At 48.5% G+C, this 15464-nt stretch overlaps 1 protein-coding gene across 1 annotated transcript in view; it reads left to right on the plus strand.

The window, feature by feature from the left end:
• Positions 1-15464, plus strand: part of KATNIP (katanin interacting protein) — a 180817-nt gene that overhangs the window by 12658 nt on the left and 152695 nt on the right. Inside the window, exon 2 of the mRNA XM_044915093.1 lies at positions 6659-6714. Coding sequence (XP_044771028.1) covers positions 6659-6714 — 56 coding nt within the window. The remainder of the gene's footprint in view (positions 1-6658; positions 6715-15464) is intronic.

Genomic DNA, 15464 nt, shown 5'->3' on the forward strand with positions numbered 1-15464 from the left:
GCTCCCCAGGCTGCTCTGTCCCCACCCTGCCACCTTACTCTGCCACAGGTGTCTTTGCAAAGGCTGTAGAGGGGTGTCCAGGAAGCTGGGATGGGGCTAAAGGCCTGTGGGGGTGGGGTAGTACGGACAGTGGCGTTGGGGTGTTCCCATTCCTGGACTTGACACGAGGGGGTGCTGGCAGGCAGCAGGGAAGTGAACACTGGGTTAGCAGCCAGACTGACTGTGAACCCAGTTCTTCCCCTTCCCCACTCTGACCTTGGGCAGGTTACTTCTCTGAGCCACATGGCTTTGTTGTTGTGCATGACAGGGGGGCCCGAGAGCTGTCACCTGGGGAAGAAGCTGTCGGGGTAGGTGCTCAGTAAGCACGAGGAAACCACGATTTCCAGACAGCCCGTCTGCACAGGTCCCAGTTTTCCTTTCCTTGCTCTTCCTTCCTTTTTCCTTTTTCCTTTCTCGTCTTGTCTGGCCATTTCATAAATCTTTGCCCTTAAATAAAGGAGCAGGATGCCAATAGCGAACTGGCTTAGCCTGGAAACCATTGTTCCAATTTCCAGAAACCCTATTTTGTCATCATTTCATTCTTCTCTCTCAATCGATCTCTTAAAAGAAAACAGTTTGTGCTCCTAAAATACCGTGTTGTCTTTCCGGCAAGCTTTGGGGTGCTAAGGTTCACAGAGGCTACTCCATTTCCCTCCAGCAGACTACCCCTTCTTGGATTCCCTGATGGGAACAGTCTACAGCATTTCCCATTGTATTTTTTTTTAAAATTTGAATCTGCCTTTTGGCCATTTAATATTTTAAGTTTCTTTTCATTTTTTCAAAAGGAGATAGGTCCAGATACATCATTCAAAAATAAAAACATATAGGGGCGCCTGGGTGGCTGAGTCGTTAAGCGTCTGCCTTCGGCTCAGGTCATGATTCCAGAGTCCTGGGATCGAGCCCCGCATCGGGCTCCCTGCTCGGTGGGAAGCCTGCTTCTCCCTCTCCCACTCCCCCTGCTTGTGTTCCCTCTCTCGCTGTATCTCTCTCTGTCAAATAAATGAATAGAATCTTAAAAAAAAAAAAAACCCAAAATAAAAACATATAGAAAGGAACAGTGATTTGTTGTCCTTGTACACGTAGCTCTGGGTGGTTCTTTATACAAATAGAACCAACGTGAGTATTTATTCTTATTTTCCTTTTTGTTGGAGAAAAGATTGCATAGTACATACACTTTCTGCCTGTTGATTTTTTTCAAGTAACATGACTATCTTATATATAAGGAGCTCGCCTATTCTTTTTTCCAGCTTCACAGTATTCTGTACCATTGTGTGGATTTGCTGTATTTACTCAACCAGTCCCTACTGATAGACTTATGGGTCATTTGCAACATTTGCTATTGCAGGTTTTGATACAGGGAATACCTTTGTACATCCATGTCCTCTTTGTGGAGGTAATTCTTTGTGGTGGATCCTTGGAAGTATTATTCCTAGCCCAAAAGGAAAATGCACTTGTGCTTTTGAGGATATTGTCAAAATACCTTTGAAAGGGACTATGTTGTTCTCCACTACCCCTCCCCCCCCCCCGCCAGTGCTCAAAAGTGCCGGCTTCCTAGCTCTTGCCAACAGTATGTTGTCAAACCTCGGATTTTTGGCAGTCCGATTAGTGAGATTAAGTGGTATTTCAGTGGGATATTTGTCATTTAAATTAAATTCCATAGATATATAAAATGAGAGCAACATAAGTCCTATTTGGACAATGGAAGAAATAAGCTCATTTTTGTAACCTCATGGCGGTACCATCACCCCAGTGGAGAGAAACAAGTTCTTTGTTCAAAGCTCCTTTGTGGTGGGGAGGTCCCTACATGGGCCCTCTCTGCCTGCAAGATTTCCACTGGATTTATTCTCTAAAGCCCAACCCTTCCTGTCAAGGCTGAGCATTTCACCTGAGTAGACGGGAATGAGTGTCTAATGCTAAGCCTGCCTTACCATTTTTGGCATCTTACGGCATTTACCCAGCTGGCTGGCAACGCCGTCTTCTTTGTTCGTTGGGAAATTATTTTCATCTAACCCCCTTACTAATTGCTCTAGGAACCCAAAGTACATTATGAAGCTGCATCACAGAAAGAATTGCTTACATCAGACTCCCTCCCCGGTCTATTCTTGTGTTCTGTACTTGTCTTTAATGCCCTGACTGAGGAGCAGTGTGGTCCGGTGGTTGGGAGTGCAGGCTCCCGAGCCAGACTGCTCAGATCCAGATCAAGGCTCCTCAACTCACTAGCTGGGTAATTTGGGGCAAGCCTCCTAACCTCTTTGGGTCTCAGTGACCGCATCTGACAAGCAGGATAGTATTTCTTGGGTAGCTGAGAGGAGTAAATGGGTTGATTCATGGACTTAGCCTGGAGCTCAGTGCCTGGCACAGAGTAAACCTGACTTAAGGTGAGCTCACATGGTAATAACAATGATTAATATGATTGTGATGGTGAGGATGTTAGTGACGATAGTCATTAGGAACAGCCTGTCACTTACAAGCTACATTTTTGTGACCTCGAAAAAGCAGCTCATTCATCCCCTCAAAGTTTGTTTCTCATTTCTTCCTTGGTTGGTACCAAGGGGATAGTACTGTCCATCTAGAGCAAGAGTCAGCAGACTACAGCCTGGGAGCGAACCCCAGCCTGCTGCCTGTGTTTGTGAATAAAGTTTTATTGGAACACAGCGGCACCCATTTGTTTACATACAGTCTAGCACTGCTCTCGCACCACAATGGCAGAGTCGAGTAGTTGCACCAGAGACTTTATGATTTTATGAACTTACGGCCTGTACGGTAAAAAATATTTACTCTCAGGGGCACCTGGGTGGCTCAGTAGGTTAAGTGTCTGCCTTTGGCTCAGGTCATGATTTCAGGGTCCTGGGATCCAGCCCCGCATCGGGCTCTCCGCTCAGCGGCGAGTCTGCTCCTCCGTCTCCCTCTGTGATCTCTCTTGCTTTCACTCTCTCTCCAATAAATAAATAAAATCTTTAAAAAAAAAATTAAAAAAAAAATTTACTCCCTGGCCCTTTCCAGGACAAGTTTATTGACCCCTGCCCCACAGCAGTGGTTGTGAGGATGCAGGAGATCAAGCCTGTGCATTGATCCTGGCACATAGTAGGTGTCCAGTTCAGTGGAGCTGTGTCCCCCGAACTTTAACATTCGTGAACTTCGTGCCTGGTTCTCACCCTCCCCCCTCCCACTCTCCTTCTACCCTATAGGAAAAACAGAGGGAGTAATTACCATGTGAATAATTTAGTTAGAAATACTGCAAAACGATATTATGCATATGTATTTTTATCATGTACCATACATATCTATATGCACCAAATATTTCACACGTCCAGTAGACTACAGCAATGGATAGAAAAGGCTGTGTCCTGTGGACTGTACTTCACAGGAGGCTTAGGCTCTTTTAAGGGTCATTCTGATGCTGATTTTCCCTTGCCTGGTGGTTTCAGAAGCTGACATCCAAGGAAGACGCACCTCCCTTCTGAATGGTAGCTCTGAATATTATGATCTGCATCTAGAGCAAAGTAAAACCAAAGTGTCAGAATCTTCTAACCATCAAAAATGAATCGAAAGCGTGGATAAAATCTCTGATGTCCTAAGTGGGAGAATATATGCATTCATGTCTTTTTCGTTTTTGGTTTTTTTTTTCCTGTTTCCCAGGCACACGTCTGTTTTATAATGTGAGTTACACATGTATCATTTACATTTGGCCTTATTTATCGTCTCATGGCTGAAACTGACAGGTCACCTTGCAAAATGCAGGGGAACACCCCCTCAATTTTGCAAGCAGCATCTATTGATATTAGTGTCACCATCTTCCACCTCCCTCCCTGAGTGTCATGAGAATACAACGAGATATAAGTAAGAAGATACTTAGAGATGCTGAGTGCAGTAGACAGGTCCAGTGTAATCTCGTTCTTTCTGTCCTTGGCAAGAAGGAGCAGCCTCCACGTGGAGCTGCCCAGAGGAGAGAGGGGCTCAGTGGTGTGAGGACGGGGCGTTAGATTACAAGTGTACATAATTAGAGCGAATTATCTTCATTGGAAAATAAGCAAATTATTTTCCAATTTAATGAATAAGCAGCTTCTAATGAACTCCAGTAGAGAGATTTGCTTTCAAATTTCAGTAGTTAAGTTCTGTGTTCTTTATATTAATGTGTTGCTTTTATGGCCCACCTTAATGTTTTTCTTACTGTTCTCTGTTGGTGGAACAGAATTTTAGAGATGAAAAGCAACCCCAGAGGTGATTCAGCCTCTCATTTAAAATTAAAAAAAAAAAAAGAAAGGGAAGAAAATATGGCCCGGAAGGATCCTGTGGGATCCTGTGACTTATCCAAGATCCCGTAACTGGTCTGCTGTCCACTGGACCAGGTCCCTAAGCGTGTGTCTGCCCAACACTAGAAGGGCTGCAGCCAGACCCTGGGGACTACCGTGCTTGCCCCTGGACTAGCTCTGCTTCCTTTCTGCTCTCTGGCTTTGTTCTGGGCCTGTTTCCCTGCTGGCATCCTAACTTGCCTCGACACTTGCTTCTGTTGGTAGAACACTCTGGTCCGACCCCTGGTCTCCAACCCTCCCTGTCCCCTTCCAGCTCTAGGCCAATCTCCCGGCTCTCGGCTCTGCCCTGTGTGGCCTATGACCTGGCATGTCATCCTCTCCATAGTGAGTCCCTCGACTGACAGCTAGTGCAGGGGCGGTCAAAGGTTTCTGGGAGCTGTCCACGCTGGTTCCTCCCTCCAGAGCATCAGGGGTCAGGAGGTTGGGATAAAATGGGCCCAAAAACCCAGATCCCCTGATCCTTAATTCTGGGCCTTTTTCTTAATTTTTTAAATGAATAAACCTTATTTTTTAGAGCAATTTTAGGTCCATAGCAAAGTTGGGTAGGAAGTACAGAGTGTTTTCATATATCCCCCGTCCGCGCACACACACACAGCCTCCCCCCACTGTTGGCATCCAGCACCTCAGTGGTACTCAGTTAAGTGAGTGTCTGTGGAACACAAGGGCAGGTATGTAGTCAGTTTCAGATCACTTCGTTCTGCCTTGGCATTCTCTGGTAGTCTGTCCCCCGAGGCAGGTGGCTTCTGACTGCATCAAAGTTCGTACATGGAGATAGCCCTGCTCCGGCCCTCTTTCTTCTTTGTCTATCCAAACCAATTTCAAATTCCTGGAGCTGGGATTCTGATTGACTGTGGTAGGGTCAGGCGTCCATCCCCAGTGCACCATACTGAGGTTGGGGTCCTATATTGTCTTGGAGCTCCCCTCTGAGGACAGGGAGGAGAGAGAGATAGAAGGAGGCAGTTTAGGGTGTCCTTATGAGCTGAGCAGATAACCCAAAAGACGTCTACCATACCATGATATTGTATAATCCAGGGTCTCCTATAAATTCTCCAGCTGCCTCTTTTCCAAATTCTTTATTAATATTGGCCCCAAATTCTGGCCATTGCCAGAGGTTCATCTTCGGACCTTCGCTCTTCCCCTTATTCTCACTTTCTTGGAAAGAGTGACTTGTGCTTCATCACCGGCTATGAGGTCCCCCACCCCCCACACCTGTGTAGACCTACTGGAAGTGGCCACATCCAGAGACAAACATCTTTCCTCTGAGCCTCAGTCCCTACGTCTTGCCTCTCAATAAGTCATCGCTGTCTTTTTGCTCCTGCTTTGGAGTATTCTTGGCTAATGGGACATGTGGTACTGATTTTCTCACACATAGCCACCTGAGAGTAAAGCTGGATAATTTGGAAGACACATGGACAATGCACAGAGGTTCCCATTTTATGGCATTCCCATTTAAAGGCAATCCATTAATTTTCCACCAAGGAATCCTTTTGAAATGGACACTTCCATAAAAGTTGTGAAAAGTGCATTTGGAACAGCATATTTAAACCTTATGATGTTGAGCTGTTGAATTTATGCATACTTTCAAATGCTAGTCTTTGGTTTTCTAAGAAAATCAACATTCTCTCTGAAATTGCCCGTTATGTGGGAAATGTGGGTGATTACTGCTAATTCACATCTGTACCATCACCTCAGTGGTGAGTTTGGGGGTTTGGTGAAGCACATTGGTATGCACTCATCAAAGGTTATGTGTATGCGCACAGTGGAAGGCATTTTTGTGGAAGGCATTTTATATAATTCCGAACAATTTAATAAAAATGTAATTCGACTGGGAAATCTACTGTCGGCCCTTGCAGAGTGCAGATAATGTTCCAGATTAAGGAGCTGAGGCTTTGTTCATTATAGTCAAATAACGTGAGTGTGTGAATTACCATTTCCTTTTCGTTGGTCTATTTCAAGAGTATGCCATTTTCCCACTATAATAATAGGCTACATTTTCTTAAAATCATTTGATTATGGGGGCGCCTGGGTGGCTCAGATGGTTAAGCGTCTGCCTTCGGCTCAGGTCATGATCTCAGAGTCCTGGGATCGAGTCCCGCATCGGACTCCCTGCTCCTTGGGAGCCTGCTTCTCCCTCTGCCTCTCTCTCTCTCTGTCTCTCATGAATAAATAAATAAAATCTTAAAAAAAAAATCATTTGATTATGATTGGTCCCGTCTATTCAGTTTGCAAATAAAAAGCTTTTGCGGTGATAAACTAGCTGTTTTAAAATAGCCTTAATCTCTGGTTCTGCTTTTGAACTGCTACAGGTCAGACTCTGCGAAAGGCTGACAGAGGCCGGTCATGCTCACGGGAGAAAAAGGAGGTAAATGTGTCACTGGTGAGGGTGGGTGGGAGGCAACTCTGTTTGAAGGGAGCCTGCTGGTGAATAAGCATTCCTGGACCTCCTACTTGTTTCGGAGTCTCCAGCTTGAATCCCGGACGAAAGGATAGTTGGCATCTCGAGTTCTCAATCAAAGTGTCACTGGTGGTAACAATCTCTTACGAAGTATATCAGTTAACTTTGTGTAACAGATGAAACCCACATTTCAGGGATGTCACACAACATCGGTGCATTTAGTTCATGATTCCGTGGGTCGACAGTTTGGGCTCGGCAGTCGTGTTGATTTCAGCTGGACTCACTTCTGCCTTTGCAGTGAGCACTGTGTCACCTTGGGGACGGCTGAGTACTAGTAGTGTGCTTCGGCTCTCTTTCAGTGCTTTCTCATCCACCAGCAAGCCAGCCAGCTTTGTTCTCCTGGGGCTTCAGGGGGTCAAGAGCATGAAGAGTGGAAGCCGCAGCACCTCTTGAGCCCTGGGCTCAGAACCAGCATGGTGTCCCTTCTGCCAACTTGGTTTTCTTTAAAGCAAGTCACAAGTTCAGGCCAGATTGAAGGGGTGGGGAAATAGGCCTCACCTCTGCATGGGAAAGCTACAAATACTTGTGGCCATTCTTGAGACCTGCCACACTGAGCCCGCCTGCTCTGTGCCTGGCAGATGGGATGAGAGAGACACAGCCCTGATCTCACGGTGTGTGCACTATAGATGGAAGGGATGTGCAGCGGGGTCATTATAATGCCATGTGAGAAGGGCAAAGAGAGTGGAATTTCAATACAGAAGAGGGCTTACCTGACTCTGCCAGTGGTCTCTAGAAAGGCGTGCGGAAAAGCTGATATGCAGGCTGCCTCTTGAAGAATGAGCAGCAGTTTTTCGGGCCAAGTTAAAAAGCATGGTCAAAGTCAGACATGAGTAAGGAAGGTTGCAAGATTCCTGAGCTGTAGGGTACAAAGTGGAAGCAAGGACCCAGAGGTTACCGCAGGGCCCTTGGATCAAGTCTCAAGCTCACGGGAGTTTGAATTTGAGTCTTATGTAACCACAGATGGGTGTAGGGGTACAAGGGTATGAAGGCATGAGGCTCATCATAAGTATCCACCAATCCTGAAATCCATCAGCACTTACATGCTGCATCCTCCGAGTTGGCCTCACCCTCAGCCAACTGAAGCAGGTTGGGGTTGGACCGCAAAGGGCCATGGGTGCTTTGCAGTGGCTGTCATCCTGTCCCCTCTTGTCTCCTTCCTCAGCTGTAGCCAGAACAGCCGGCGTGGGTTTCCTTCTTATTTAAGCAACCTACCTGGGGCGAGGGCTGGGACTTTGGTGCTGCTGAAAACATCTAAATGTCAGCCCTGGTGGGCATTCTAGAAACTGAACCAGGGTGGATTCTGTCACTCCTTCCTGTAGGAACATTTTTCTGGAAGCAGGAGCAGGTGCACGTATCTCCCACAAAGTCCTTGCAGGGACTTGGAGGGTAGAAGAGCCGGAACAGGAGTGAGCACAGGCCCGCAGGCTCCCAGCCCCCCCTCGGTGAAGGGACCTAGGGGGGGGACCCGCCCCCCCCCCCCCCCCCCAAAGCCAGGAACGAACTGTTTCAACCTAACCGAGGCTTTTGGTCACAGAGTAACATCATCACATTTATCCACCTTAAGAGATTTGCTGGGAATCGACAAAGCAGGGCAGCAGGTAACTAGTTGAGTTGCTCGTTTCCCCCTCTCTCTTTCTCCTTGGCAACAGGACTCCCTAATTGCTGCTTTCCTGGCTACTCCCATCATGCCAGTTGCCCGAGAGCATTTCAGATCACTCTTCCTCTGCAAAGTGAGATGTTTATCACAATACCTTAAGTTTTACCCTGAAAGATATTTAAAATGGTTTCAGGCCTTTTCTGAAAAAGAGGGTGCTGACTCTCTTAACAGGGCTTTTGTTTGGTTAGAGAAACAAGAGAAAGAAACAACTAGCAAGGTGCCAGGATGCTCATCTTGATCTATTAGAACATGCTTTTCCTGCCCACTTCCTCCTTCCGCGTTCCCCCCCTCCCCCATCACCTGTGAAATCTGCACTTCCTGACACTCTGTGCCTCACACAGAATGCCAGGTAGAGATCAGACTCTGTCACTATGAAAGGCAAGGAGACAAGCTGGTTGGAACAGGCAGACAAGCGCGTCATGTTGTTTTGGTGGTGAGGTGACATGGGCCTGCTCACATCGGGGCAGGTGAATGGGCTGTTTCCTTCCTGGGTTGGGACTGTGTCGTTCTCTGTGTGGTCCATGGGCCAGCATGGCAAAGGGAGGAGGGGAGGCTGTTCGCAGTGAGCTCCCAGGCCAAATTCAGCCCAAAGATGTGTTTTATTTGGCCCAGACCCTATTCCATTTTTCAAAAATTAGCTGTCCACATTTACAATTTTCACATAAAAAACGCACACTTCTGGCTTCGTTGATAAAATGGAGAATGACAGCAGAGCCTTATTCCCATAAGGCAACACTGGGCAATGGCTGGTGTTTGGGGGCCCTCCACTCTGCCATCTTTGCCCTCCACACACACCTGCTAGGTAGCAGACAGGTGTCAGCAATCACATTGTGGCAGGCCCCTTGCCAAGGGCTTTGTGTCAGTGGTCACAAACATTGCTGCACATTAGAATCACCCCGGAGCTTTTTAAATACCCCAGAGTTTAGGCCTTTTTCCAAACCAGTTATATCAGAATCTCTGGGGGGTGGGACCCAGGCTTCCAAATTTTATAACCTCCCCCCCCCCCCCCCCCCCCACAGGTGAGAGCCAGTGCCTGGTCCGGATTAAGTAACCCCTGGCTCTCAGCTCAGGTCCTTCCCTGAGCACTGCATGCCTGCATGGCCCCGGGGCACCCCTGTTCTCAAGCCTCCCACAGACACAGATGAACCCCCAGCAGGTGCTGCAGGAGGGAGAGCAGGCTCCCTGCAAGAGGCAGCCTGAACCGAGGCTTTGGAAGGGCTACAGTCCTTTCTGAAACATGTGTCTCATGGTTAGCTTGAAGCCGGTAGATACTTTCTGCTTAGCTGGTAAAAATATTCTCGGCCTTGTCTCTAACAAGTATTCATTGTTTCTGCCTGTGGAGATTATATAGTGTTTATGGCCCTTGGTCATGAATTATTAATGATTTTGAAATTGTGGTCATTGTAGTTTACTCAAAAATCATTAGGAAGTAAATTTATCACACAGTGTTTAAAAAGGTAAAGAAGAAAACCACAAAGGTGGAAAAAAATCTTTATTCATCAGCCCGCCAGCGTCCATTCTATCGCCCATGGCACTGTGGGGCCCCAAGACACTGAATTAGTACCCACAGTGTACTCCTTCTGCCTCAGATCCCGGTCGTATGACCTTGGACGATTCTTTTGACCCCTCTCGCCGCCTTTTGAGATTTTTGTTTACTAGGCAATAATGTGTTAAAGTGACTCTGCACAGTGCCAGACCCGTAGTAAGCATTCCATAAATGTTAGCTGTTACATTATTTTAATCATTTCTTAGCATGTCTAATATTTAACAGAGAGGTGTTCATGTCCTTGGACAGAGAAGGCGCACAGTTGTACTTCTTACTGAAGGGGTCTCCCTTACTCCAGCTGGACTTTGGGCTGATTCCATCCTTCCAGTCTCCTGGCTGTGTGCCCCCAGGCAGGTGGGCCCCAGGCAGGCTAGATCCAGCACCCCTACTCTGAACCAGTCTGAGAGGCTCCTGTGATAATAGACTGCCTTCTTTTTTTTTTTTTTTTTTAAGATTTTATTTATTTGAGAGAGAGAGCACGAACACAAGCCAGGGGGGAGGCAGAGGGAGAAGCAGGCTCCCCACTGAGCAGGGAGCCCGACGTGGGGCTCGATCCCAGAACCCCGGGATCATGACCTGAGATGAAGGCAGCCGCTCAACCGACTGAGCCACCCAGGCGCCCCGATAATAGACTGCCTTCTTCTGCAGCTGATCGGAGATTCTGAAAAATGCTCTTAACAGCACGCTCATCTGCTGAGCTCACTTTGTAAAGGACTGCAAAAGTCATTTAACTCAACCACCTAGAAAACGTTAAGCTTTCCCTTTGCATGCACGTACAAGCACGCATCCCCAAGCGCACGTGCACACGCGCGTGCACATGAGCACTTCCTGCTATTAAGCAAAGCCTTTCAGTGCAAAGACTGGAGACTCCTTCCATCTTTGCCACGCCCAAGAGGAACCGGATTTCAGGAGAACACAGCGAAGGAGGGAGTCCAGGATTCCGGCTGCCTCCAGGGATGGGGGAAGCCGGATGACCCTCTCTGTACCATCACAGACATGCCACCACTCCTTTCTGGTCTATGCACCTCGTCATTGTCCTGCTCTTCCCTCCCCTTCCCTCTCCCAGTTCAGACGCAGAAAGAGAGTCTGATTGACCTGGTAGTCGATACCAAAGGGTATTTAGGGGACACAGTGCTCTTGATATCAGCGCCCCAGATGCCCTCCCAAGAAGCAACCACAGTAAGCAATGGCTTGTGTGTCCTTCGAGAAATCTTCCATAGACATGCAACTGTGCAGAGCTTATCTGTCCTTCTCTGTCCCCGTGATAGCACAGTGACACATGATGCTTTTTTCTTGGATTTTTTTTTTTCACTTAATAACATGTCTTGGAGAGCATTCCATAGCAGAACATGTGCACAGATCTCATCCATTCCTCTTTATGGCTGCATAGTGCTCTACTGTGAATGCACAGAAACATGGTCCTTTCTTTGAAACCTTTTGGGGCCAAATGTGTTTCACTGTTTTAGAATTTAGAAAGTAATCCCGTCCCACTATGGCCTGGGACAACACCCTATAATCAAACACATTAACATACCTGCAGGGAAGTATGAATATTCATACTAAGTAGGATAGACAAAGGCTGTAAGTTTCATGTCAGTTCAGATCAGGTTTTGATACCAAATAAATGCATGTAAGGGAGGGTGGACCCACCCATAGATATGTTACCGTTCGTGGTTGACAACTCTCTAGGCTGTTAAGAGAATTTGCTACCATAAGCACACTTTAAAGAATACCCTAGAGCAGACGTCTTTGTGTGCACGCACGGAATAGCCAAAGGTTAAATTCCAAAGTCGGATGACTGGCACAAAGGGTATGAGCTTTTTTAAAAACGGACATTTCCATTTTGTCTCCCAACAGCATGAGAGAGGCAGAGCTTTTGTTCCAGGCCACCTTGTAGCATGCTGGCCACATTGGAGTGTGGCTGCCCACACCAGGACCATTCAGTGGCCGCCCCTGTATGCTCTCTAGTCCACTAGAAAGGGAGTAGGAGCAGGGCAGCTGTCCTGAGAAGGATTTGGAGGCACGTCTAGCACCTCGATATCTAAAAGCCGTCTTTCCCCGGGCCCTTGGCTCAGAGCACCTTGCTTGGCTGGTTGCAGGAGCACCAGTGGGACTGGTGACTTGTAAGTTTCAGACCCTACTGTCATGCAGTGAACAGACCCTTTGCCTTCCTCATTTCAGATCCCAGCCTTCTTGCCACTTCAGCCTACTGGGGAATGGGGTGCTGGCCCTTCCATATTTACAGATCTCAATCCCTTTGTTTAAAAATTAAAAAAAAAAATTTTTTTTAATAAAAAAATAAAAATTTAAAAAATAACCAAAAAAAAAGAAGAAGAAGAAGGGGTGGGGAGACAATGCAGGCTGATAGTTCTATATTACAAGAGCCTGTCTGATATGACAGCTGACATTCTAAATCCACTTTTCCCGTAATGAAAGCTTTTTAGTTCATGTTTCTGGGCAGAGAAGGACTAAATCCATTTTCCATCCAATTGCCAAGTGCATTCCCAGTTGCGAAGTTATGATTGTCAGTCTTTCGGCCCCTTGAGGTCTTGGTCTCTGCAGCTCCGAGAATTTGGAGCCCGGGGGGGGGGGGGGGGGGGGGGCCCTCGTGACACTGACAATCTCTGATCGCTCCAAGGCAAACAAGTCATGTGGCGGGGTTTGAAGCCACTTAGCAAAGTAGTGGAGCCTGGGAACGCTGGAAGCAAATAGCCTGGATTCCTAGCCTACCCCCCATCACTCACGCCAGTTGCCTATCCTGCCTGCAACTCAACCTCTTCTTCTAAAGAGTAGGGATCGTAGAGAGCCTGCCTCAGACGGTCGTGGGAAGAATTCAGTGATTTCATATGTGTAAAGTGCTTGCAAGGGTGCCTGGCACCTACTAGGAGCTCAGTAAATGTTGTGTGCTATAATTTAGGACTGGCAGGGGCAAAGTCACCTGTTTAGAAGGCTAATCCCTTCAGAGTCAGAGGTGGATGAGAGGCCTTGCCATGGAAAAACAGGCCACAGTTGGGCTGGTGTTCCTCACCCCCTTGGGGCGATGGAAACTCATTGCACCAGATGGCCAGCCTATTCTGAGACCCCCGCAGTCAGGCCGGGAGCCCAGGAGACGTGTCTACAGACACGGTGTCCATAACCTACGTTTGACAGCAGGGCCAAGACGCAAGCGTCGGAAAGCAAAGAGAATCAATTTCTGATAAAATGCCAGGAAGGAGATTGACGCGTCGGAAACCTTCCTGGTATCAGCTTAGCTTCCAGCACAAGATTAAACTCTAGGAAAAACCCATCAAAGAGCCGCAGTTTGTGACCAGAAAGAGATAATGTTGACAGCTTCCCTTTCCCAGGTCTGTTTTGGATAAACAATGTGCCCTTCACCAGAGCTTCATCAAAGTTTTCTCTATTTCCAGATCTGAGGCATGAAATTGCCTTGAAAGTGTCTCCCTCTACCTCCCCACCCCCAAATTCACTTTGTAGAATACAGAATGTGGTTAGAAACGAGAATGATACTGTGTTAAGAGAAGGAGCTTCCTGCGAATGCCTTTTGAAAGGCCTGTCTGCTGGGGGGAAAGGGCCCATGAGAGCGCGAGAACTCTCCCTTCAGTCTGTGGACACTTCTGGAAGAACAGGACAGAGGCCATGACAGTGCCGGGCCACGTGGGCTCCAGCCACAACGGCTGACCGTGGGCACACTTACTGTCCCCTCGCTGGGCCTCCATTTCCTCTGTGTCCCCCAGGTCTGATAAGAGCCATTGGTTGTGTGATGTCTGCTTCCTTAGGGTTCACAGGCTGTCTCTCAGATTCTGTTCAGGCGACGGGAGCCCTCCCCAAACCAGCTTCAGCCAGAAAGGGAATGCGTTGCCTCCCCTAGCTGAAAAGTTCAGGGGTGGACCACACCAGGCGTGGCTGGATGCAGGCGCTCTCCTTCCGTCCCTCTAGACTCGTCCATGACAGCCCCCGCCCCCCCAGCAGGCTGTTCCATCTCAGAGCAAGCTGGCCGCCAGCCGCCCCTGGCTCGCTGCATAGAGGCGGGAGGACACACCGGGGGGAGGCACAGGTGCTGGAGCCAGAAGCCCTGGGGTTGAATCCAAGCTCTTCACTGACCAAGTGTGTATCTGCCCGTGGGCCTCAGTTTCTTCATATGTAGAATGGGGATGCTAGCGGCGCCCACCTCATCACGTCATCAGGGATGCTCTGAGCAGTGCCCGGCATGTGGTAAGCCCTGAGAAAGGGACAGGTGCTTCTTCCTGTCCTTTCCTCCCTGTCATTATTATAATTCTCAGCAACTGCAGCCAAAGAGCAGTTTGAGACCTAGGGCCAGCCCAGGGTTTTATGGCACCCCGGGGACAGGGCTGGGGAGGGGGTGGACCCCATGTGAAGCACATGCTGAGGAAGGGGTATTTGCCCAAAGGAGAATCAGGATCCTGTTCCCAGAAGAAGGGGGGGCAGGGTAGACAGTGAGCAGGCAGAGGGCAACAGCCGTCCAGCACACGGCCACCTTGCAGTGGGGACGGTGAGGCTGACAATAGTGCAGTTGTCAAATCCTCACGGGACCCCGTGAGGTGAGCAACATTATCCTCATCTTGCAAGTGAGGGCCCCAGGCTCCCAGCAAGGAGGCAAGCTGCCCAGTCCCCACAGCGAGCACAGGACCGCGCCGATACTCCACGTTGTGCACACTGTGGGAAGTGGGAAGCACGTAGGCGCCCAAAACACTCACTTTGGAAGTGTCCCTGATGGCTGTGGCCTCTGCTGTGTTGCAAATGACAGATTTCTTAATGTCCTTGTCCAGGGGCACGCACTGGGTGCTGTTGGCATAGCAAATAGGCTGCGCGTGGTGCGGCCTTTCCCTGGCCATCTTGGAAGCAAAGCCCCAAGAGCCAGGATCAGTTTCTTGATCTATAAAATGGGCATCTTCGGTCCTTCCTCCCCAGTCTGAGGACTCAGTGAGGTAGAGAGAGATGAACACATGAAGCCCAGCCCCACTCAGGTCGCCGACTGGCTCTCCTAGAGGCCACTTTCCCTCTTCTCCCCATGGACCCTACTGCCGGTTCAGAATTACCCCGGAGGACCACATCCATCCTCCTGGGCCCACAGGACTGGGCAGGTGAATAGGGAGGCAGGGGCAATGACAGCCAGATCATGCCAAGCCGAGATGGTCTGATACTCACTCCCTGCGTCTCCAAGTGCAGTTAATGACTGCTGGATTCCAACCCGAGGCCGATGAAGAGAGTATGTGCCCCTCCCTGCCCCCTCTATATGATTCAGCACAAAACTGTGAAGCAAATATAAGGACATTCATTGAAGTCCTCCACTTCCTTTCTGTTTCTTTTTCTGATATAGAAACTTAAGTGCTTTCAAAAAGATATTCTTTGGGTTGCTCATACTTTGTTGATGCCCTGGAAGATGGTTGGCACAAGAGAGATGGAATGGCTAGGGTGGTCAGGGACAGGGCAGGG

The sequence above is a fragment of the Neomonachus schauinslandi genome, chromosome 5, assembly GCF_002201575.2.
Source record: "Neomonachus schauinslandi chromosome 5, ASM220157v2, whole genome shotgun sequence".
In the NCBI taxonomy this organism is placed as follows: Eukaryota; Metazoa; Chordata; class Mammalia; order Carnivora; family Phocidae; genus Neomonachus; species Neomonachus schauinslandi.